At 40.9% G+C, this 25,106-nt stretch overlaps 1 protein-coding gene across 2 annotated transcripts in view; it reads left to right on the top strand.

Annotated features, from left to right (window-relative positions):
• Positions 1 to 445: 445 nt before the first annotated feature.
• Positions 446 to 25,106, top strand: part of LOC136864045 (oxysterol-binding protein-related protein 9) — an 830,446-nt gene continuing 805,785 nt past the window's right edge. For both annotated transcript variants that reach the window (XM_067140573.2, XM_067140572.2), the window contains exon 1: positions 446 to 622. In XM_067140573.2, coding sequence (XP_066996674.1) covers positions 515 to 622 — 108 coding nt within the window. In that variant the 5' untranslated portion in view covers positions 446 to 514. The remainder of the gene's footprint in view (positions 623 to 25,106) is intronic.

The raw sequence follows: 25,106 nt of genomic DNA, 5'->3' as shown, positions 1-25,106 counted from the left end.
TCTATGAAACAGACTTCCACGAAACTCAACTAAGTGAACTTACGTAAGTCGAAGTCAAAGTCTCGTTCATGAATACGACCCTAGTGTATAGGTTTAAGTGCTACGGAGTATATAGTGTATTTATAGTGTCCCGGCAATGAATCAAATGTTTGGCACTTAGAACCTGAATTATCCTGAAGGATTTTCCTCAGATGTTTGGACCTTTGTGGTTTTTCCAACTTTTAACTTTACTATCCAGGAAAATAATTGTCCATTTAGAATTTCTATTCTTATTTTCTGACCTTCAGTCGTTTCGCTGTATAGGTAAATTTAGTCTTAAGCATCTTTTAATGTCAACTGCCGTTATCTCATTGGCACGTAAAACTTCCTAGGTAATGTTCCGGGAATGTTTTATGCATGTTCTGTGACATAGTTTATTTTTTGTAAGTTACCGTGATGTGTAGCGGTCGCATGTGGGTTTGTTGTGTTTGTGAAAAGGAGCTTTTTTAAAAGGATTTCCTTTAAGATTGGTGCTATGGCTGCGATGGAAGGTTCCTTAAGTAAATGGACAAATGTAATGAAGGGCTGGCAATTCCGCTGGTTCGTGCTGGATGATAACGCGGGCCTGCTGTCATACTACACCGTAAGTTGACTTGTGCGGTGATAGTCATTTTATACAACATTGTTTGTGTCATATATTTTAATTTGTTGTTTTCTGATTATTCGTGATTGGAATGAATGCCTTCTTGCGGACAGAACTTGCTTCTCATTACAGGCTGTCAAGTTGAAATTGTGAGAAAAAATGTAATCCAGTGTTTGGTTGCTAGGTTATCTTTCTGTGCGGGATCTGCAGTTCTAAATTTATTTCTCGGCAGTTGTAATGGGTAATGTTTCTGTGTTTAAGGATATTTTTCGTTAGCAAGACATAGGCCTAGTGTTTTTTCTTTCATTTAAAGTTGAATGGTAAAAGTATTATTTTTTCTTGGTTCTTCTTTTTCTTGTGATAGTAAATTGGAATGTGTAAAATCTGTGGGCAGTGGGTGCCAGTTTCATGTCCTTTTCTTGGGGGTAAATATTTAGGTTTTGTACTTCAACAGTGTCCTTTTTAAGTTGAGGTGTTATCATTACTAAGAATATGCCGTGATGATTGACAGCTAGTGCATGTAATACTATGATGGTCATTTCATGTTGAGTGTCAGATTATTGACCAGTTTGTCATAGAAATAATCGGTTGGATATAGTGTAGGTGTGTGTATTAATTTATTTACCATTGACCATTTTATGAAAGAGGCATAAGAGTTAGACTTTATGTAGGTGTGTATATACCTGTAGTAATTTATCGTCATTTGCCTGTTACAGTGAGTATTTGTAGCAGATTATTGATTTGTTTCAGCTCGGCATAAGGGGTTAGACTACATTTGGGGTGTGTGTGTGTTTTTTAACACCATTGATTGAAAGTAGTAACTTCTGGTGTCAGTCAGGTGCTTCTCGTATGTGGGTATGAGGCATCCATCTGCGCTCCATATAGTTTTACTATATAATATTATTTATTATTATCCTCAGAAAAGCTGATAGAATCTGATTGGAATAAGTACATGTTCCATTCTGGAATTCCCTGTAAATTAATGTTGCTAAGGCCATAATTGGCACTCTTCATGGATCGTTTTTGGGGCTGTGAAAATGTAACAAAATTAAAGATGATTTCCATTATAGTGTTGAAGTCTCTCTGTTTTGTGGTATAATTTATTCAGTCTCAAGGGCTCTTACACGATTATATTACTGTGCCTCTTTGCATTTAATGTTGTCATGTATCTATCCATTGAGGTATCCTGGAAATCACTATGTTGAAGTGTTGCTATCTATAGATTGTGAGGAAACATGTAGAGTAATCTAGTGTTTGGTTGCTAGGTTATCTTTTAATGTCAAACATACTAGCATACTAGGCCTACATAGTAGTCGTTTGTATTACGGTTTTGCTTGCTTTTGTATTTGGCATACTCAAATGCATCTTTAAGGTGAAACCAGTTTATTTTTTTCAATATTAATGGTCCTACAAGAGAGAATGTCAAGAACTACATAACTGGGATGTCATTGAACTGAAAATGTGGGGTATCTGATGTTAATAACTAGCGTAAAGTTTGATTCTTTGTATGAGCGTGAGATAATGTTATCAAAATATCAATTGACTGGAAAATTATTCCTTACGTTCGTTGTTCATTGACTAGGTAAATTAGTTTTAATACATTTCCTCTTTGGGGATAACCAGAACCAGAGATCTTTTTAAAATTACATCTTGCTGCAAAAAAGAATACATGTGATGCATAGGTAAATTTAGGGAGAACGTTACATGGTCTTGATTTACAATTGCTTGTAGTTCTTCATTTTTAAATGATATGGACTTAACTTACTCACAGTAACCTTATTTCGCTGCCTGCTCGATCTGCATCCGATGGCTGCTTATACTGCCTGCTCATTCCATATTCAAACGTGTAACACGACTTACAAACAATCTGCCGTTAGATGGCAGCACCAGACGTACCTAGTTATCGCGTGAATACAACTAGATAAGCATACCAGCAAATTTTAAAATCTGAATGTAAGAGAAAAATTAAAGAATTTTATGTATAAAGTGGTATTGTAGAGAGTTATAGCTTCACCACTTTTCGAGAAAGAGGTTTCGACGAACAAGAACAGAGATAATGTTATCAAAATATCAATTGACTGGAAAATTATTCCTTACGTTCGTTGTTCATTGACTAGGTAAATTAGTTTTAATACATTTCCTCTTTGGGGATAACCAGAACCAGAGATCTTTTTAAAATTACATCTTGCTGCAAAAAAGAATACATGTGATGCATAGGTAAATTTAGGGAGAACGTTACATGGTCTTGATTTACAATTGCTTGTAGTTTTTCATTTTTAAATGATATGGACTTAACTTACTCACAGTAACCTTATTTCGCTGCCTGCTTGATCTGCATCCGATGGCTGCTTATACTGCCTGCTCATTCCATATTCAAAGGTGTAACACGACTTACAAACAATCTGCCGTTAGATGGCAGCACCAGACGTACCTAGTTATCGCGTGAATACAACTAGATAAGCATACCAGCAAATTTTAAAATCTGAATGTAAGAGAAAAATTAAAGAATTTTATGTATAAAGTGGTGTTGTAGAGAGTTATAGCTTCACCACTTTTCGAGAAAGAGGTTTCGACGAACAAGAACACCTGGAAACTTTGTCTGTATGGTACTTCCGTACATTACTAAGTAGAGGTTTCACGAATTTGGCCAGCACAGTTTCTGACACATGTTCCTGGTTCTTATTGTTACTAAAAAAATCTTACATTGGCACAAAGAAGGTAGAACATAGTTTTTTATAGTCTGGAGCAGACTTGCAGAGTTCTTGCATTATGGTAGAGCCGCCTCAACAAATTTCTGTAGCCCCATAATTAGGCAAATAAATCGTTGCTGGGGATAGCGCAGGCCTCCTCAATCCGACTCTCTGATTAAGTTCATCAATGGGGATGCATTAAATGAGGTGGAAACGTTATTCAAGCACGTGCTGCATTCTGTTTTTTCTTCTATTTCACGCACTAAATAACCACACACTAATGCCTGGTAAGCAGTTTCCAAAGTGACACACACTGACTCAGGGGGCTCACGAAAATCTTCCAGTAAATCAAGTACATACTCAGGGAATGATAATAATAGACGACCTATTAGGCGATTTGCATGTCTGTGAAGATGAAGGCCGTACCTAGAATGATTTCTAATGCTGAAGACGCCACACACACCCAGCCCCCGAGCCACTGGAATTAACCAATTAACGTTAAAATCCCCGACCCGGCCGGAAATCGAACCCGAGACCCTCTGAACCGAAGGCCAGTACGCTGACCATTCAGCCAACGAGTCAGACATGCTCAGGGAGCAACACTGGTTCTGTTTCGTCAAGTCCGGGAGAGAATACTGAGGCAGAAAATTTTGAATTTTGCTTGTGGATAATGTTAGCACCATCGGTGGAGAGAACCTGACATTAGTTTAGCTATAACTGTAAAACCGAAACAACTAAATAGGCCCTACTTTCATAAATGATAATAGTAATAAAAGGAGCAGGATATTGACACGATTTTATACCGCTAGCAAACTACTCGTAATGGAATCTTAATCTGCTTACCCTCCAGGGTTGGCTTTTCCCTTGGACTCAGCGAGGGATCCCACCTCTACCGCCTCAAGGGCAGTGTCCTGCAGTTTCAGACTCTGGATCGGAGGGATACAACTGGGAGGATGACCAGTACCTCTCCCAGGCGGCCTCACCTGCTATGCTCTAGAGGGGCCTTGCGGGGGATGGGGAGATTGGAAGGGATAGACAAGGAAGAGGGAAGGAAGCGGCCGTGGCCTTAAGTTAGGTAACATCCCGGCATTTGCCTGGAGGAGAAGTGGGAAACCACGGAAAACCACTTCCAGAATGGCTGAGGTGGGAATCGAACCCACCTCTACTCAGTTGACCTCCCGAGGCTGAGTGGACCTCATTCCAGCCCTCGTACCACTTTTAAAAAATTTGTGGCAGAGCCGAGAATCAAACCCAGGCCTCCGGGGGTGGCAGCTAATCATACTAACCACTACACCACAGAGGCGGACAATGGAATCTATGACAGCATATTATTCTGTTTTGTACCTTCACATTAACAGTACAATTGTCCCCAGAAATTATATTACTTAGACCGGGTGAGTTGGCTGTGCGCGTAGAGGCGCGCGCCTGTGAGCTTGCATCCGGGAGATAGTAGGTTCGAATCCCATTATCGGCAGCCCTGAAGATGGTTTTCCGTGGTTTCCCATTTTCACACCAGGCTAATGCTGGGGCTGTACCTTAATTAAGGCCACGGCCGCTTCCTTCCAACTCCTAGGCCTTTCCTATCCCATCGTCGCCATAAGACCTATCTGTGTCGGTGCGACGTAAAGCCCCTAGCAAAAAAAATAAAAATATATTACTTAGTATGTAATACTTCAATCCTTATATAACGCAATGTTGTTTGAAGTGCTCTTGTTAGATGTCTCTGAGCTTGAATCCCTTCTCTTAATCATCGCTGAAATTAGCGGTTGTTTATAAGCTGGATAATCAGGGAAAGGGCTGGGTACAGATCGTGTTTTTAATTTTCGCGTCTTGCTGGTCACTTTGAAATCGTCATTTACGAAATGTAGACTCAAACCACGGAATAATCAGAAGGAATACATGCACTTCCCTTGCTGTTTCCTTCTCTGGATATAATACTTAACCACTTTCAACGCAATTGTGTTCTTGAAGGTATTTCATGGAATGAAATATCACGGCATTCTGGTTTCCCTTTCTTTGATTTGCAGAAAGGCACGCTACAGTACACCATTTTCACTGAAAACAAGTATCCTATTTCCCGCTGTTTCATTCCGAAAGGTCTGGAGTCGGTTGGTGCTGCCACCTGCTGCAGGTATTTGTAAACGGGGTGTTTCATTTAGTGCCATGTTAAAATGTTGTAATGAGCAGGCAGTATAAGCAGCCATCGGATGCAGATCGAGCAGGCAATACCTTATTTTTGACATTCAGGATGTTATCGATGGGGCTGTCTGTGTTGAAATATGGGTTCTCGGAATGAATTTTCAACTCTGTTAAAACTCTGCTCGCCGGGCTGAGTGGCTCGGGTGGTTGAGGCGCTGGCCTTCTGACCCCAACTTGGCATGTTCGATCCTGGCTCAGTCCGGTGGTACTTGAAGGTGCTCAAATATGTCAGCCTCGTGTCGGTAGATTTACTGGCATGTAAAAGAACTCCTGCAGAACTAAATTCTAGCACCTCGGCATCTCCGAAAACCACAGTAGTTAGTGGGACATAAAGCGAAAACATTATTATCATTATTATTATTATTATTATTATTATTATTATTATTTAAAAGTCTGCTCTTAATTACTTATTAATATTTGATGCCAAACATACTAGCAACTGCATTCTATTAAATATGCCAGACTGAATGACTTAATGGGTTGAATCCTAGCTCGGTCTGGTGGTATATATAATAATGATAAGGAGCACTCAAATGAGTATTGAGTTTAGTGGGTTCACTCTTTGCTATGCAGGTCAGCATTTTTTGTCTCTTTTTAAACTTTGGATGTGGTAATGATCACAGGCGTCAATTTTTTTTTTTTTTTTTTTTTGCAAGTTGCTTTACATTGCACCGACATAGATAAGTCTTATGGCGACGATGGGACAGGAAGGGGCTAGGAGTGGGAAGGAAGTGGCCGTGGCCTTAATTAAGGTACATCCCCAGCATTTGCCTGGTGTGAACATGGGAAACCATGGAAAACCATCTTCAGGGCTGCCGACAGTGGGGTTCGAACTCACTATCTCCCGAATACTGGACACTGGCCGCAATTAAGCGACTGCAGCTATCGAGCTCGGTACAGGCATCATTACACAGTGTGCAAACAGAGTCACTCGTTGGATTGTGGTATTGTACCTCTGCACGTATTTTGTGATGGAAGCAATGTTTTGCTTATCTGGTTATAACATGTCTTTGTTCTTGTACCCTTTGGTCCAGTTACGTTCGATCATAGTGTCACTACCGTAAAATTCCAGGTCTATATCAGCGCGTTTCCTGAGAAGTTTCTTGTGAAGTGCTTGGAATGGTTCGGTAGATGGCAGCAGTTGATTTATTTGGAGATCTTCAGGTAAATAAGTTTCCTAGCCACAAACAAATCTTCAGGGTGCCGATTTACCCACTCCTACGGCCTTCTTGAGGAACCTTGCTTTGACTTTTTCTATCTTCTCCAGGTCACTAATATTGTCAGGTTGTCCCAGATTATCTTGATTCTGTATGTGACAATTGGAGCTATTGTGGTCATGAATAATGTCATCGATGTGTTGAGTGATAGCATAGATAGGTTCGTGATGTTGTAGATGGCTCTGATTGCTACTGTCGTTCTCTCTAAAATTTACCTTTTGAAGGATATTCTGCCCTACATTCCCAGAAACTAGCGTTAAACAATAGTAGTACTGACCAAGGGACTGCTTCTAGAGCACAATCCTGAATCGATGATGCTTGTAGTCTAAAGGGGTCCAAAATCCAGGTCATCGGCCCCTCATAATGGTACTTATTGCTAGGAAAGTAGAACCATAGTATTTGTCATGTTGTGGTACTAATCAAAAGTAGTGTAAACTCGCGGTATTCCACACATTATGGTACTACTCGCAGGTAATGTAATACACACATATAATGCAGATCTATGGTGTTTCTCACATTGCGGTGCCATTTGCAGGCAGCGCAAACCTATGGTGTTCCTCACATAGGTGTATTCATCACAGGGACTCGTACTATCCCGTGGTGTTCCTCACGTAGTGGGTACTAATCATAGGCAAGGCAGACCCATGGCGTCGCTCATATAGTAGTACTAATCACGGTACTGTAAAACTCACCCTGATTCATACACTGTCGCTACTAATCACAAATCTATTGTGTACATAACATAGTGGTACTACGCGCAAGTAAAGGCGACCCATGGTGTTCCACGCGTGGTGGTACTAATTACAAGTAATCTCATGGTTCTAATTCAATCATCCCTTGGTCGCCCATATTAGGTGACTCTTATGACAGGCAGGGGATACCGTGAGTGTATTCTTCACCTGCATGCCCCACCTACAGGGGAAAGTGTGTTTGGGCTCAAGTCTGCCGGCAAGCTGGTTAGGACCCCCCGATATACCACCTGGAACGTGCCACGTGGGAGTATCACCTCTCCTGCTACGCCAGCGTCATAGGTTCATGGATAGAAGAGTTTAGGTCAATACGCTTTCGTTTTAAAAAAAAGAATGAGGTCAAATGTTTTGACGCAGGGTCCCCTTCGGACCATGTGGAGGTGATAGAACACTAAAAGGCAAACAACTTTTGTTCAAATGTCAGGTCCGCAATCTAATCGTTTCTGTAAAATTGATGGATCATTGATTCCAATGCAACGCATAAGTTATACAGGGTAAACTTTAATAAAACTGACAAACTGCAGGGAGTGATTCCTGACTGGAAATGGAGGGGAAAAATGTCCTACAAACATATGTTCGGAAATGGACGGTGTACGTGCAATGACAACAAATAGTCCCGGAACACAGTGCTTAGCTGAATCACATCCACCTCACAGCAGATGTTCAAAGTGGCCTGTATGGGCTGCAATGCATGGGTTCAGATGTCGTATCATGGATTGACTCTTGCCGAATAGTGTCACAGGCGTCGTGAACACACTGTTGAAAGGACTGCACATCAGGAACTGGTTCAGCAAACACAGCACTTCTCAGATGTCTCCAGAGGTAAAAATCCAGGGATTTAAGTCCGGTGACCTAGGAGGCCATGCAACAGGGCCTCCGCGTCCTGTCCAGCGCCTGGGGAAGATGATGTTGAGGTGTTGGTGAACTGTAATGCGGAGGTGGGGTGGTGCTCCATCATGCAGAAAACGCATAACCTGTCTTATTGCCAAAGGCACATTCTCAAGCAATCCAGGCATAGTATTCTGCCGGAAGTCCAGGTATGTTCCTCCGTTGAGGCATTGTGGAATAATAACTGGTCCATGTGTGTGGTCATCAAGAATCGCTGCCAAACATTGATTCTGATCCTGAACCGATGCTGGTGAGATGCTTCAACCATTCCCCAGGGATTTTCTGTAGCCCACAGATGCAGATTGAGGATGCCATTTCTGGTTAAAGGTTGCTTCATCGGTAAAGAGGACTGACGACAGAAATTCCATAACTGTGATGGGTTGGTGCAAAAACCATCGACAAAATCCTTCCCGTAGAGCGAAATCCGCTGCTGATAATCCTTACACTCATTGCAGGTGATAGGGATAATAGTGGTTGTCATGCAGGATACACATAATCGTAGTCTGGCTTACACCATGTTGGCGGGCCACTTGCCTGGAGCTCTCAATGCCCTGTAGAACCTGTTCCTCCAGATCTGGGGTACGCACAGTCCACTACCTCTCTGCGTGTTCGTCTGTCTGAAAGGACCCATGATCACACAGACGCCCAAAAATGGCTTGAAACGTTGTGTGATGTGGCTGGTGTCTGTGAGGGTACTTATTTTGGTATAGCCGTGCTGCCTCTCGACCATTTCCATTGGCCTGGCCGTACACAAACACCGTCTCGGCTTGCTCCCGACATGAATACTGGACCATTCTGCTTCCGACAGTACGCTGCTTCAATCACACTATCTGCAACAGAAGAAACACACTGCAAGTAGTCAGAGAAAATTTCATTCGTCCGTGCCCTCTACCGTCGCAACGATGCATTTCTGGACACATGTTCATAGGACATTTTTTCCTCCATTTCCAGTCAGGAATAAGTCCCTGCAGTTTGTCGGTTTTATTAAAGTTCACCCTGTGTATTTGGAGAGTTACACTGTAGTCAGCCAGAACGATAGCTGATTGGTCTTCGTACTTGTCTGCGAACCTCGGCGACATGAATTCGAGTCATGACGTAGCTGCAGTTTTTGTACAAAATATATATATTTTAATCATTGGCTTTACGTTGCATCGACACAGATAGTCTAGGTTTTATGGCGAAAGTGGGATAGGAAAAGGGCTAGGATTGGAGAGGAAGCATCCGTGGCCTTAATTAAGTACAGCACCAGCATTTGCCAGGTGTGGAAATGGGAAACTACGGAAAACCATTTTCAGGGCTGCCGACAGTGGGGCTTGAACCCACTATCTCCCGAATGCAAGTTCACACTATGCACCCCTAACGGCATGGCTAACTCGTTCGGTAAAATAAATTCTTGTTTGAGGGAACATAATCATCATCATCATCGCCGGGCTGAGTGGCTCAGACGGTTGAGGCGCTGGCCTTCTGACCCCAACTTGGCAGGTTCGATCCTGGCTCAGTCTGGTGGTATTTGAAGGGGCTCAAATACGTCAGCCTCGTGTCGGTAGATTTACTGGCACGTAGAAGAACTCCTGCGGGACTAAATTCCGGCACCTCAGCGTCTTCGAAAACCATAAAAAGTAGTTAGTGGGATGTAAAGCCAATAACATTATTATTAATCTTCATCATCGCCAATTTACAGTTCCTGTTTCCCGGGTACTCTTAGCGAGCCTCTTCCATTCTGTTTTATTGAAATACGTTCTGCTGTTAATGATGTCTTCAGTGCCCTTCCCCGTGTTGAAGTTTCCATCTTTACAATGTCCATCCAGTGGGTTCTTTGTCTTCCGACCATTTATTTTCCTGCCACATATCTCTCCAAGATAACATATGCTGTCCTTGCTGGCTCCATCCTCATTATGTGCCCAAACCACCTGAATCTGGATGTGCTAACCTGATCTGACAATGATGTAACAATCCCAGCTTCCTTCCAAACCACATCATTCCTTAACTTGTCCAGTTTTTTTTTTGAATTGTGGACCTAAGGAACTTCATCTCAGATGCTTGCAACCTTGATGAGTCTTTCTTAGTGAGAGTGCAAGGTTCGATACCATAGGTTAATATTGGTATGAAGCAGTGGTGTATGCTGGGATCAAGACGTGGGCTACCGCTAGACTTAGGTTACCCCTTTCCGATAGTTGGTTTAGGGAACGTCAAGCCTTAGGCGTTTTGAGCTGCAGGCAATAGCCAACGGAGGAGCCTGCAGTGTTGTCAAGGCTGCTTCGCAGTTACTGCCCTGGCCTCTGCCACTGCTAATATTCAACACTTGGTCAGTCGAGATGATAGCCTAAGATTTAACAAATTGAAGTCCAGCTTTGTGGCTAAATGGATAGAATGCTTGCTTTTGGTCCAATGGCCCCGGTTCAATTTTCAGAATCAAACCCCTAATACTGTTAATTCCCCTGGCTTGGGTACTGGGAGTTTATGACGTTTTTGCCTTTCATTTTATCCTCATTAGGTCACCACCACCACCCCATACCGATGCCATGCACAATTATTATTGTCATCATCACCTTAAATAAAAATGTTGGATTTTACAGTGGTCGTACCCATCATTCACTGGTTAATTATCTTCCTCGGTAGATCACTGATGGTGTCCGACCCATGATCATGGGTTCGATTCCAATCAACAAAAAGAGAACACTAAACCTGAAAGATTGAATTTCATTTTAGCAGATCTACCTATAAAAATAAAACTGTGTTACTCCTATAACAGCAGGCCTGCAGTGTCTTTCTACAACGGGAGTGAAATATCAGCACTCTGTTATCTCTATAATTAACTCAGAAGGATGAGGTGAGGAAGTATATACGATGAGTAAAGGATAGTTGGTAGTTTATTTATTTATTTATTCACGAAGCACAAGATACAGCTACACTGAGCAAATTTCACTTGCACTGTCAACAGACTATTTAACAAACGTAAACTTTCATAATAAAATATAACAAACATAACAAAATATAACAAGATCAGGTACACAGCCTACTAATAACAACTGTCCAAATCGAAAACCGTAAGAATGTCCATATTCATAGCCAAGTTGTCGTGGGTCAAGATGGCGGTATAATCCCTTCACATCAACTTATCTTTAAGAGGCTATTTACACACACCTCGAATACACTTTTATTCGATGCTATATCAAGTTCTTGTCTCCTGTTAATATTGTTAAAGAGTGTTGGGAGGCGGATTAGGAGAGATCGTTGAAGTATTGAGTGCTGAGTGTGGGGAATGTGGAGAAGGTCTTTGGTTCTGGTAGAGCGGGAAGGAACACGGAGAGAGAAGAGTGAGACAAGATGTTCCGAGCGGTAATGCCCATTTAAGATCCCGTGGAGGAAACTCAGGTCAGCTACCTGTCGCCTGATGTGCAGCGGTGACATATTAATTGCCATTAATACCTGCTGTGTAGACAGATTTCTGAGCTTGGGGTTTCTGTTCCTTACAATTGCAGCAAAGAAGGACACTGCACTGTCCAACTGCTTAGTATTGGAGGGGGACGCTGTTGTCCAAATAGGAGAGCAGTAGTTTAAGAGAGGTTGAATGATCGTGAGGAAGAAGTGACGAAGAGCAATGGGGTCAGAAATTTCTGTGAAGCGATAGAGAATGGCTAGTAATTTCATAGCCTTGGTTGTATATGTTTCTATGTGGGTCTTAAATTGTAATTTTGTATCGAATATTACACCTAGGTCACACTGTTGCGTAACTACGGTGATGGGTTTGTCGAGTAGGTAATATGATGTCGGTAGAGGAGATTTACGTAGTGTTATGGTCATGTGGCTGCATTTTTGTGGATTGGGGATAAGTTTCCGAGTACGGCACCAGTTCGAGAGGGCATTAAGTGAGGACTGTAGCAGAGCTGCATCTCCTGGATTCCTGATCTCCCTAAATATCTTGCAGTCGTCAGCAAAGAGTAGGGTTTTCGCTGTTTCGTTGAGTTCGGACGGCAGATCGTCCATAAACAAAGAAAACAGCAAGGGGCCAAGAGTACTGCCTTGTGGGACACCGGACGTGACTGGTAACCATGAGGATGAAGTGCCTGATATTACCACTCTCTGCCAACGGTTATGTAGGAAGCCAGAAAGAAGGGTCAGAAGACTGCCATGTATATTAAATTGTTCGGAGAGTTTATGGAGCAACAGAGTATGGTCTACAGATTCGAAAGCTTTCGAAATGTGCATGTAGCAGATATCCAGCTGCGATTTAGCTGCAATGGCGTGTGATGCAAAGCTATGCAGAGTGGCTAGGTTTGTTAGACAAGAGCCACCTGGTAGAAAACCATGCTGCTTGGTTGAGATATACGGCAACGTGAATGCGAGGAGACGCTGGTGTATAATTTTTTCAGAGATAAAGGATAGTGTGGGGAGAATAGAAATTGGTCGGTAAGATGAAACATTAAATTTGTTGCCTGATTTGAGAAGTGGAACAATATTTGCCTGTTTCCAGGTATTAGGAAAATAGCCTGCGGCAAAACATCTGTTAAATAATTTAGATAGAGGGACGCAAAGAGCACTGGCAGTTTTTTTAGGAAAAGAGGACCTATAGTGTCGGCACCGGTAGCTTTGTTGGTACGAAGAGTTTGAAGAAGGTTATCAACTTCACTTGGTGTGGTAGTTATGCTTGATAGGGGTCTGTTTGAAGCTGTACCAACAGGTGGGAGCGGTTGGTTTTGTAAGGGAGGGGAGAAGTTGGAGAAGAAATACCTGTTGAACAGTTCATTGCGATCGGCGCCGTCTGCTGTTGCATCGTTGTGGTTCACGCTGACAGGAATCCGCTCCGTCCTTCTCCGTGTGTTGATGAGACTCCAGTAGTGCTTGGGATTGTTGCGGACGTTTTCAGTGACGGTGTCTACGTGTGTTTTATAGTCTCTTCTGACCATAAACCTCGCGTGGCGGCGGATTTTAACGAAAGTATTGTGAGTGTGTGGGTTAGGGAAGTCTTTCCACAGGCGCCGAGCTCTCTTTTTATTAAATAGTATCAGTCTGGTCTCATGTGATATCCAGTGTTGATGTTTGCTGGTAGTAGCCCGTTGTGCAGGTACGAAGTCTTTAATTGCAGCTTACAGCCAGTCGTACAGCAGGTCAAGAGCCGATTCAATGTCAGCTATTTGGAGCAGACTCCAGGGAACGCATTCCAGGGCACGACACATTGCAGGCCAGTCGGCACGGCGCCAGATGTAGGTAGGGCGGTAGCACACCTGCCCCCTCCCCCCCACCCCGGTCCCCACGCCTGTAGGCATACAGCAGCAAGCCGTGTGGGATGAGTTGAGGGGAGAGGGATGAGAGTCTGGGCTGCAATATCAGTCTCCAAAGCCTATCACCACTTCTCAGGAATATGTGCAATGTCTTTTCTCATTGCTTTCAAGGTTTGCAAATGGAACAATGTGCCAGATGCTTACAATATAATGTGCTTTAGATTTCTATTGTACGCTTTTGAGGTTTGGGCTTCACTGATAGCTTTGGTAGCCTTCAGTATACGCCACTGGTATGAACTGCTGAATGAACATCGCCAGCTTTGATTTGTTGATACTTTGGGATCCCAGAGGAGTGTTCGAACTTGCTGGTAAAAGTGAGAGCTCTTCTGCACTCTACTTGCCACCTCCTTTGTGGCTAGTGTATCTTGAGATATTACACTGCTGAGGTGTGTAAAGCTTTCCACATTTTCTAGTGGATGGTTTCCTAGTATGATGTTCGCTGATTGTCCTTCTCTGTTTATTGCCATCACTACTGTTTTGGTTTCGCTTATCTGGAGATTGAACTCGTGGAACCTAACCTTCCATTCATTGAGTCACGTTTGTTCTTGTTCCTCAGTTTCTCTCCAGATCATAACATCACCAGCGAAAGCCATTGCATGTAGTTCACCAGAGGTTTTCTTGATGCTCTTCAATATGTCATCCATTATGGTGATAAACAATAATGGGTATAACGCACTGCCTTACTGGACTCCACTTTTGGTCTGGAACCAGGATGAATGCCCGTCACCCAATCACACACAGCTGGTACAGTTCTCATACAGCATCTGAACTTCCCTCACCAGTCCCTCCAGTGCATTCCTTTTTCTCAGGCATTCCCGTATCTTCTCTCTTGGAATGCTGTCATATGCCTCCTCAATATCAAGGAACATGAAGATAAAAATGGTTACGTCGCACCGACACAGATAGGTCTTGCGGCGACGATGGGACAGGAAAGGGCTAGGAGTAGGAAGGAAGCAGCCGTGGCCTTAATTAAGGTACAGCCCCAGCATTTGCCTGGTGTGAAAATGGGAAACCATGGAAAACCATTTTCAGGGCTGCCGACAGTGGGGTTCGAACCTGGAACAGTATTACGCAAATTGCAATACGCTTTATTTTCTAGGTGAAATTAATATAGGCCTAACAGTTCTCACAAGGCCATAAAACCTTTCTATGTCGGTGCGACGTAAAGCAAATTGTACAAATATGTATATTTTGTACAAAAAATGTAGCTGTGATGAGACTCGAACTCACGTTGTCAAGGTTTGCAGACAAGTACGGTAACCAACCAACTGGCCACCCCTCCGGTTGACTGTGATGTAACTTTCCAAGTATATATGCATTGCATTGGAATCGGGGATTCATCCATTTTTCAGAAATTATTAGGTTGCAGATGTGACATGTCTAAATAAAAAAAATTCGCCTTTTAGTGTTCTATCACCGGGCGAGTTGGCCGTGCGGTTAGGAGCGCGCAGCTGTGAGCTCGCATCCGGGAGATAATGGGTTCGAACCCCACTGTCGGCAGCCATGAAGGTGGTTTTCCGTGGTTTCCCATTTTCACACCAGGCAAATGCTGGGGCTGTACCATAATTAAGGCCACAGCCGCTTCCTTCCCATTCCTAGGCCTTTCCCATCCCATTGTCGCCATAAGACCTGTCTGTGTGACGTAAAGCAACTAGCAAAAAAATTTGTGTTCTGTCACCTACACTTGGTCTGAAACAGATCCTGGGTCATGACATTTGACTTCAATTTTTTTGAAAACAAAAGCATATTGACCTAAACCCGTTTACACGAGTTACTGTTGAGTGTCCCCCAACAGATACATTGAAGCTCATTGAAATCTGTTGGATACAGGGTCTGGCCTCTCCTTGTTAGCTTTACACGTACTCACCAGTCACTCCACCCAGTAGTTAACTGTGGTTGAGTTCAAACAATGGTCTTTTGACTATCACAAGGCAGGACTACTGTTCACTTGGTTGTTCTCCAGACAAGGCCGATAATTCACACAATCGCTTCACATGGCTGCTCCACACACAGAACTACTCAACACATATCCCTTGGAGACTATAGTTCAGCACTAACTCAACACCAACCACCACTTCAAGAACACTATGACACACTCAACAATGACCATAACAACTGCTCTAACACTCTCTCAACAATTTATTATTTTAACCATTATAGTTTACTTCGGTCTGCATTGACTTTTATCTGATAATTACAACACTGAAAAATCCCTGATAATGTTATGTGGTCTGCCTAGTCAATACTAATAAAGAAACTATTTAATCCATATTAAGTAATCTGTCATACATGTTTCAAGAACCACATACATTCTCTTCGTAATGAACGTTAATGGTTAAAATAATAATATTGGAATGTGCCAACCAGGCTAGAACATTGCATAATAGAGTTTAAAAATTAAAATCTTCAAATTTTAAAAGGACTTAGATTTTCTTAAAAATTGTTACTACATAAAGTAACTCCAAAGCATTTAAAATCATGAAAAAAAGAGGTGTTTTACTAATTTATGAAAAGAAAACTCGGGTCAAAGTCAACCAGATGTGGATCAGAAGTGAAATTCCAGAACATCTTTTCCTTTCTTCTTTTGCTATTTGTTTTACGTCACACCGACACGCTCCTAACCGCATGGGCAACTCGCCCGGTACCAGAAAATCTATGGGGACACTAGATGAGAAGCACAATACAAGGAGAGGCCATTTCATTCCCTCAGGGTAGCCAGGTGCTTGAAGCTCACTCACTCATCCCTGCTAGGAAATACAGTACAAAGTGGGGCTATAACAGGGCTGACATTATTTTACTTTTTGTTCAATCTCCTAACTGTAGCCTATCTATTCTCAGAGGACTGCTGAGTCTTTGTATGTTCGAGTCTGTAACTTTTGATTCCGATGGTAACTAATTGAAAATTGTACTTCTGTTGGCATGTTTGTAACTAAAAAGAAATAAGAATGGAAATTCAGGAACATCTTGGATTGAGAAAGAGTTTGTTACCGAGCAAGAGACCACATGGCTTGGGTCACGTAGCTATCAGCTTGCATTCGGGAGATAGTGGGTTTGAACCCCATTGTTGGCAGCCCTGAAGATGGTTTTCTGTAGTTTCCCATTTTCACATCAGGTAAATGCTGGGGCTGTATCGTAAATACGGTTGCAGTTGTTTCTTTCTCACTCTTAGCCCTTACCCATCGTCGCCATGAGACCTATCTGTGTCGGTGCGTTGCAAAGCAAATTGAAAAAAGAAAAAAAAGAGTTTGTCTGTCACTTTAAAACTGGGTAGACTGTAGTGATATGGTCATGTGAGGAGAATGTGTCATAATAGTACCCCGGAGAGAAACCTCCCAGAAGGGTGTATTTACATATGATATTATCATACATCCGGGTGTCTCCTGAGCAACGGACTAGGACTTTTCCTAGACGGCTGATTGTCTTACTCCCATAGCACTATTGCAACCTCAGTATGGTTAAATATGTCAAAGGGTCCTTTTCAGGACCAAAGCTAACAATCCCAATCCCATCAGTAAACATAGAGTGCATGACATCGAATAAAGAGTCCATGTTACAGCAAATGTGCCACTCTCACACATGCGACGTTCTTTGTGTTCAGGAAGCTCACAGAAGCAGTACGCAAAACCGACCAGAGGTACCAGGAATGCGACTTGTCGCCAAGAGACCTCATGGAAAATACGGTAGTGCCATTTTTGCAAGCCCTGAACTCAATATACTATCAACCTCCTTTTCTGAAGATAATTATATCGAACTGATATCAATAGAATTGTCAAGCTGTATAATGTCAATTTATAACCACCAAATGTTCCATTTCACTTCTCCCAGCCCGATAATCTTCAAGGAAGTAAGATCCATTTTGCTATGGGTGACTTCAGTAGGCATAGCTCCATTTGGGGATATAGAGATGACAACGAAGGTGCACTAGCTGTTACAAATTGGGCTGAAATGAATCAGTTTTCTTTAATTCATGACAGCATGCTTCCACCCTCCTTCATTTGTGGCAGATGGAGATGCGGATACAATCCTGATCTCATATCTGTTACTGGTACCATATCCTAGCATTGTGTAAAGGAAGTCTTTGAACCTATTCCTCATACTCAGCTCAGACCAATTAAGTGTCAGGTGTTCTCAGCTGTTCAATGTCAAATAATACCTTTTCAAAGAAGATACAATTTTCAGGAAGCTGACTGGATTAACTTCACCAAGAGTCTCGATGAAACGATCTTGAACATTGATCCAAGTCCAGAATCATACGATAAGTTCACTAATACTATCAAGAAATGTTCACGCAAGTCAATCCCATGTGGTTGCAGAACACAGTACATACAAGGTTTAGATCCTTGTGCAGTAAAAGATCTGGAAAACTATATTTCACTTTTTGAAGTGGATCCTTTTATTGAAGAAACAATACAGGCTGGCCATAAACTGATAGAGACTCTTGGTAAATTGAAAAGGGGACGTTGGATTAATTTGATGGAAGAATTGGATATGTCGCAGAGCAGTATGAAAGCCTGGAGATTACTAAAACGTTTGAACAATGACCTCACCAAGGCATCTGTTCATTATAATGTATCCCCAAATGAAATCGCCCGTCAGCTCTTGTTGAATGAAATGCAGAGCTAGACCACCAAAATGTCTAAGAAACATTGAAGATGAAACCTATGAAATATCCAAAACTTTTGTTTTTGGAGAGCTGGAAAACGCCATCAAGATGTACAAGAACAGCAAAGCACTTGGTCTAGACGACATTCTTATAGAGCAAATTAAACATTTTGGAAATGCTACCGAAGAATGGATACTCCAAAATGACTGCTTGGAGCGCTGTCACATTCCAAAAATCTGGATGAAGGCCAGAGTAGTTGTTATCCTTAAACCCGGCAAGGACCCTAATGACCCATAGAACTTTCGACCGATCTCCCTTTTGTGTCACCTTTACAAGATCTTTGAAAGGATGGTTCTTAACCATCTTGCACCATCTCTGGAGCCTTTGATAATCCCAGAGCATGAACTGCACTGCACAAGTAGTAAGCCGAACACAGTATATAGAAGATGGTTTTCAGTCCCAAAAAATCGCAGGAGTAGCGTTTGTAGACCTTTCTTGTATCTATGACACCGTACAACATCAAATCATGTTACGAAAACTGTACAGTCTTACAAAGGATTTCAAGCTTACCAGAATTGTTGCTGCCCTCTTACAAAATCGACGCTTCTTTGCTGACTTTCAGAGTCAGCGAAGTCGATGGAGAACGCAAAAGAATGGTCTTCCTCAAGGAAGTGTGCTAGCTCCCTTACTGTTCAATGTATATATACCAACAACCAGCCACATCCACCTGATACTAAAAGCTTCCTATACGCTGATGATCTGGTCTTGGCTACTCAGAGCGAATGCTTTGAAAGAGTGGAAAACAATCTCACTTCATCATTGGATATTTTGTGTCACTACTATGAGACCAATAATCTCAAACCTAACCCATCAAAAAATCAAGTATGTGCTTTCCATCCGAAGAACAAACAAGCCTCAAGGAAGCTGCAAGTGAAGTGGAAGGACAAAGTTCTAGAACGGAATTACTAGGGCCCGGATTTATATGCACAAAAAAACCTGAAAATATGCATGCAAATATGCACTAAAAAGTTACAATATATGCACGGAAAATAAGGAAATATGCTCTTAAAAACATGCAATTTTATTCACTTACCTATTTACAGGTATCATTTATTGCAAAAAGAAGCATCACAATAGGTAACTAGTAGTCTTTCAATGTTTTCTGGAGACAAACTATGTCTGTTGTCCGTCAAAATGAGTTTATAGGCTGAAAATGATCGTTCTACATCAACTGACGTAATTGGACAGTACTTATACATGGGCACCAACGTTTCGGAGCATACATCTGGCAAGGATACCCTAGTTCCACTCAAGTATTGACTAATTAACTTAATCTTCTTCAGTTCTGGGTTCGAATTCAACACCTTTTCTAACTTGCATTTAATCTTCTCTCCAATTTCGCCTGGAGCGTAATTCAACGAAGATGCAGCTTTTTCAACGAGATCAAGTGATTCATGGAGGGGAGTACCAGAAGATTCTAAGCTCTCAATGGCTTTTGGAAGTTTAGAAAAATGTGCATGAATGAAATTCACATCTTGATAAACAGTAGCGGTTTCAAACACACCTTTTCCATCACGAACACACGCAATGTGTTCATCTTCAAGTTTTGTAACCACTTCTTTCACTTCATTAAAATGTTCCTAATAAAATGATACTGCAGATAACCATGTCCCCCACCTAGTCAGGACAGGTTCAGGTGGCAAAGGAACTTCAGGTAGACAATCTTTGTAGAGCTGGACGCGAGCTGGTGCTTTCAGAAACAGTTTCTTCCCACATCCAATTAAGTTGTTAACAGCTGGAAACTGTGCGCGTATTTCTTCTGCAATGCGGTGTAATCCGTGCACTAAACAGATTACATGTATGAGTTTTGGATAAAATACTTGGAGGGCCTTTGCTGCTTTCAACATATACGAAGCTGCATCTGTGAGCAGTACAAGCACTTTACAACAATTAGTCTCAATTTCAGATGGCCACAATAGTCGCAGAGAATCATTGACAAATCTTGCTATTGTGCTATGGTTGGTTTTCTCTAGTACTTTACAAGCAAGAAGATGTGGCTTACCGGGTTCGTCTGGATGTAATTTACCAACCATGAAATTTGCTATGTAACGGCCACATGAATCCGTTGTCTCATCCACCGATATCCAGACACAGTTCCTTCCGATATCAGAACGGATCAATTCCAGGGTAGATTCATATAGCGGAGGTAAGTAATTTTTCCTAAGAGTTGATTCATCTGGTATTTTTTGATTTACGCAATATTTCTCGAGAAATGATCGCAGAACTGGATTGTTTAATTTATTCCATGGAATGTTGCTGCACACGAAAGCCCTACAAAGATCATTTGAAAATGTATTAAGACTACAGGACTTGGGCTTTACCTGTGTAAGAAGTAGTTGTTATGGTGTGCTGTTCTTCTCCTCCTTTGCTTTAATATGTGCAGTTGTTTTTGAATGCTGTTCAAGCTGAAATTTCTTTTCACATTTCACTTCCTTTAAGCAAACTTGACAGTACACGATGACACCATCTGTTGAATAGTCCCTATTACCCGACACCCACTGATTTAGTAAATCTCTTCTGCTGCTCTTTTCCTTAGGCATTTTTTAAAAACTAACACTTTTAGAAATGAGATGCAGGGCATTAAAATGGAACGTAGCTAGTGAACTGAAGATACTTCTGTCCTGACCAAGTGCCCAGTCCCCTGAGATTATTATCTGCTGTGGTAGAGAAAGGAATTCAGGGAAGTCCAAGCCTGCCTACCCACACCTAAGCTATCTGTTGCCATTGTCAGTTGTGAAAGTAAAGTGCCGTTACACGGACAGTCAAAAATACCAACTAGCGAGGGATGCACATAAAATAGGCAACTAGCTAGGGATGTATAAAACAGATTTATTTTAGTAGTTCTTGTAATTATCCTTAAATTCAGACATTATATACCGGAATATGCTGTTACGTCTAGAATATGCACTAACCCTCAAAATATGCAATTGCATATGCGCATATACATTTAAAAAAAATCTGGGCCCTAGTAATTACACACCGAAATACTTTGGTGTTACTTGGGATCGTTCTCTAACTTACAGGGAGCACTGTTCAAACATCAAGGCAAAGGTCTCCTCTCGGAACAGCCTGCTCCGTAAAGTGACAGGTTCAAAGTGGGGTGCCCATCCTCATACGGTAAGGACAACAGCCTTAGTGCTTTGTTACTCAGCAGGGGAGTATGCTTGTCCCGTTTGGTATAAATCTACACATGCCAAAAAGGTCGATGTCACCCTGAATGAAACATGCAGACATATTACAGGACTAGCAATTACCCGCCGCTTCGCTTGCGTGGATTTCGTAATTTGATCAAAGTAATTGTTCCTCGGCATTGTACGAGGACATTATCTGAAAATTACTAAAGTATAAAAACTCACCCAAAAACTGAGTTTCATTTACCCCAGGCATTCTTTGTAAACCATATCTGTGTTGTTACCCTTTGGGGCTAAGACGACCATGTGACATGGAACTATACATGTGAGAAACAGACTTCTCTCAAGTCGAAGAAATAAATACATGTTTCTTTATTTTAAAGGAGATTCCAAATACCTATTCCTACATCTGTAACATCTTCAGTTTTTGATATATACATAAGTATCCCCATAAAGATAATTCAACCCCTTGATCAGTCCTTCCCCCACCCCCATCTAAGTGTATTTTCCAAAAACAAAAATACATGTTCCTTTAAAGGAGATTCCAAATACCTAATTTCACATAAGTAACATCTTCTGTTTTTAAGATATAAGTATCCCCATAAAAATACTGTATTCAACTATTTTTCACTCCTTTTCACCCCCCATTTAAGTGCCTGATCCGAAAACAAAAAGGTACATGTTGATGTATCTTTAAAGGACGTTCCAAACACTAAGTTTCTTGTCTCTAACATGTTAAGTTTTTGACATATAATGTAGATATACCGGTACTCATTTTAAAAATTTACCCGCTTTTCCAATTCTTTTCAGCCCGTAACTGGATTTTTCAAAAACAAAAAATACATGTTTCGTTATTCTTAAAGGTGATTCCAAATACCAGTTTTCTTGTCTGTAGGTCTGTAACCCCTTCAGTTTTTGAGATAATTGTATACTCATAAGAATAATTCAACTTATTTTTCTTGACTTGTTTCCACCCCTCTCCCGCCTGAAGTGGACTTTCCGAAAACAAAAAAAAATACATGTTCCTTATTTTGAAAGGAAATTCAAAATACCAACTTTCACGTCTGTAACAGCTTCAGTTTTTAAGATAAAGTATCCTCATAAACGTATTTCAACTCCTTATTTTCAACCCCACACCCCTTAAGTCGATTTTCCGAAAAAACCATTGCGTGTTCCTTTATTTTTAAAGGAGATACCAAATACTAATTTTCACGTCTGTAGCATCTTGAGCTATGGTGTTATAAGTATCCTCATAAAAGTAATTCAACTCCTTTATCACCCCCCCCCCCCCCTTTAAGTTGATAAGTTGATTATCCCCTCCCCAAATGTGGGTGTTTCTTTATTTTTAAAGGAGATTCCAAACACAAATTTTCATGTCTTTAACATCTTTAGCTTTTGAAATATAAGTATCATCATACAAAGAATTCAACTAATTTTTCAATTCATTCATCCCCCTTAATTGGATTTTCTGAAGGCAAATGAACACGAGTTTCTTTACATCGAAAGAAGATTCCAAATACAAATGTTCATGTCTCTAACATCTTCAGTTTTTGATTTGTAAGTATCCCCATAAAAGGAATTCAACCCTTTGATCAGTCCTTCCACCCACCCCCATCTAAGTGTATTTTCCAAAAACAGAAATACATGTTCTTTTATTTTTAAAGGAGGTTCCAAATACCAATTTTCACGTCTGTAACATCTTCAGTTTTTAAGATATAAAGGTAGTATCCTCATAAATATAATTCAACTATTTTTCACTTCGTTTCACCCCCCCCCCCTGTAAGTGCCTTTTCTGAAAACAAAATGGTACATGTTCCTGTGTATTTAAAGGACTTTCCAAATACCAAGTTTCTTGTCTCTAATGTGTTAAATTTATTGACATATAGTGTTTTCTTTGTTATTGGATTTACGTCGCACCGACGCAGATAGGTCTTATGGCGACGATGGGATAGAAAAGGCCTAGGAGATGGAAGGAAGCGGCCGTGGCCTTAAATAAGGTACAGGTACAACCCCAGCATTTGCCTGGTGTGAAAATGGGAAACCACGGAAAACCATGTCCAGGGCTGCCGACATTGGGATTCGAACCCACTATCTCCCAAATGCAAGCTCACAGCCGCGTGCCTCTGACGGCACGGCCAACTCGCCCAGTGACACATAATGTAGATATACCAGTACCCATTAAAAAAATTCACCCGCTTTTTCAATTCTTTCCAGCCCCTTAATTGGATTTTTCAAAAACAAAATAATACGTGTTTCATTATTTTTAATGAAGATTCCAATTACCAGTCTTCATGTCTGTACGTCTGTAACACCTTCAGTTTTTGAGATAAATATATACTCATGAAAATAATTGAACTTTTTCTTCTTCACTTCTTTCCATCCCTCTCTCGCCTTAAGTGGACTTTATTACAGGTCATTATCCTCATGTTTGTTCTGTATTGAATGATGTTAATCAAAGCAATATATAATAAGAAGTATTTCTTATCCACCTATTCAATACAAATCACCTTTATTGGTGTTTACATTTTCATACAATTAATTCTTCAAAGGTACATGTTTCGTTCTTATAAAGAGCATCTTCAGCCATTAATTTTAATCTTAAAATGATGTTCGTGATTTTGACTATTGTCTTTTTTATGTCTACAACTGTTCACGAACATCATTTTAAGATTAAAATTAATGGCTGTAGATGCTCTTTATAAGAGCGAAACATGTCCATTAGAAGAATTAATTGTATGAAAATGTAAACACCAATAAAGGTGATTTGTATTGAATAGGTGGATACGAAATACTTCTTATTATATATTGTTGTGATTAAGTGGACTTTCCGAAAAAATAAATAAATACGTGTTTCCTTATTTTGAAACAAAATTCAAAATACCAACTTTCACGTCTGTAACAGCTTCAGTTTTTGAGATATAAGTATCCTCATAAAAGTAATTCAACTCATTTTTCACCCCAGCCCGTTAAGTTGATACTCCCCCCCCCCAGTGCGTGTTTCTTTATTTTTAAAGAAGATTCTAAATAGCAATTTCCCCACATCTCTAACCTTCAGTTTTGAGATATAAGTTTCTCCAGAAAAAGAATTCAATTTTTTAACTTCCTTTCACACTCCCCACTCAAGTGAATATTCCATAAACCAACAGTACCTGTTTCTTTAAACGAGCTTCCAAATACCAATTATGACGACTGTAACATGTTCAGTTTCTGAGGTATATATATCCTCGTAAAAAGAATTCATCTCCGATTTCATCCCCCTCTCACCAAGTTAATTCCCCCACCAAATGCATGTTTCTTTTTTTTTAAAGTAGATTCCATATAACAGTTTTCACGTTTGTAACATCTTTAGGGTACGTATATACATTCTCATACAAATTATTCAAGCCTTTTCAGTTCCCCTTAAATGGGTTTTCCGGAAAAAAAACTATGTTTCATTACTTTTACAGGAAATTCCAAATACCAGTTTTCAAATCTGTAATATGTTACATGTCTGAGATAATTTGCATATATAGTGTTTTTAAGAATTCACCCTGTTTGTCACTCCTGTCCACCCCCTATTCACTGGATTATCCAAAAACACAAAAATATGTGTTTCTTTATTTTCAAAGGGATTCGAAATTTCAATTTTCATGTCTGTAACATCTTCAGTTTTTGAGATATAAGTC

This window comes from Anabrus simplex, chromosome 2 (assembly GCF_040414725.1).
Source record: "Anabrus simplex isolate iqAnaSimp1 chromosome 2, ASM4041472v1, whole genome shotgun sequence".
In the NCBI taxonomy this organism is placed as follows: domain Eukaryota; kingdom Metazoa; phylum Arthropoda; class Insecta; order Orthoptera; family Tettigoniidae; genus Anabrus; species Anabrus simplex.
This window is presented reverse-complemented; position numbering and strand designations above follow the sequence as displayed.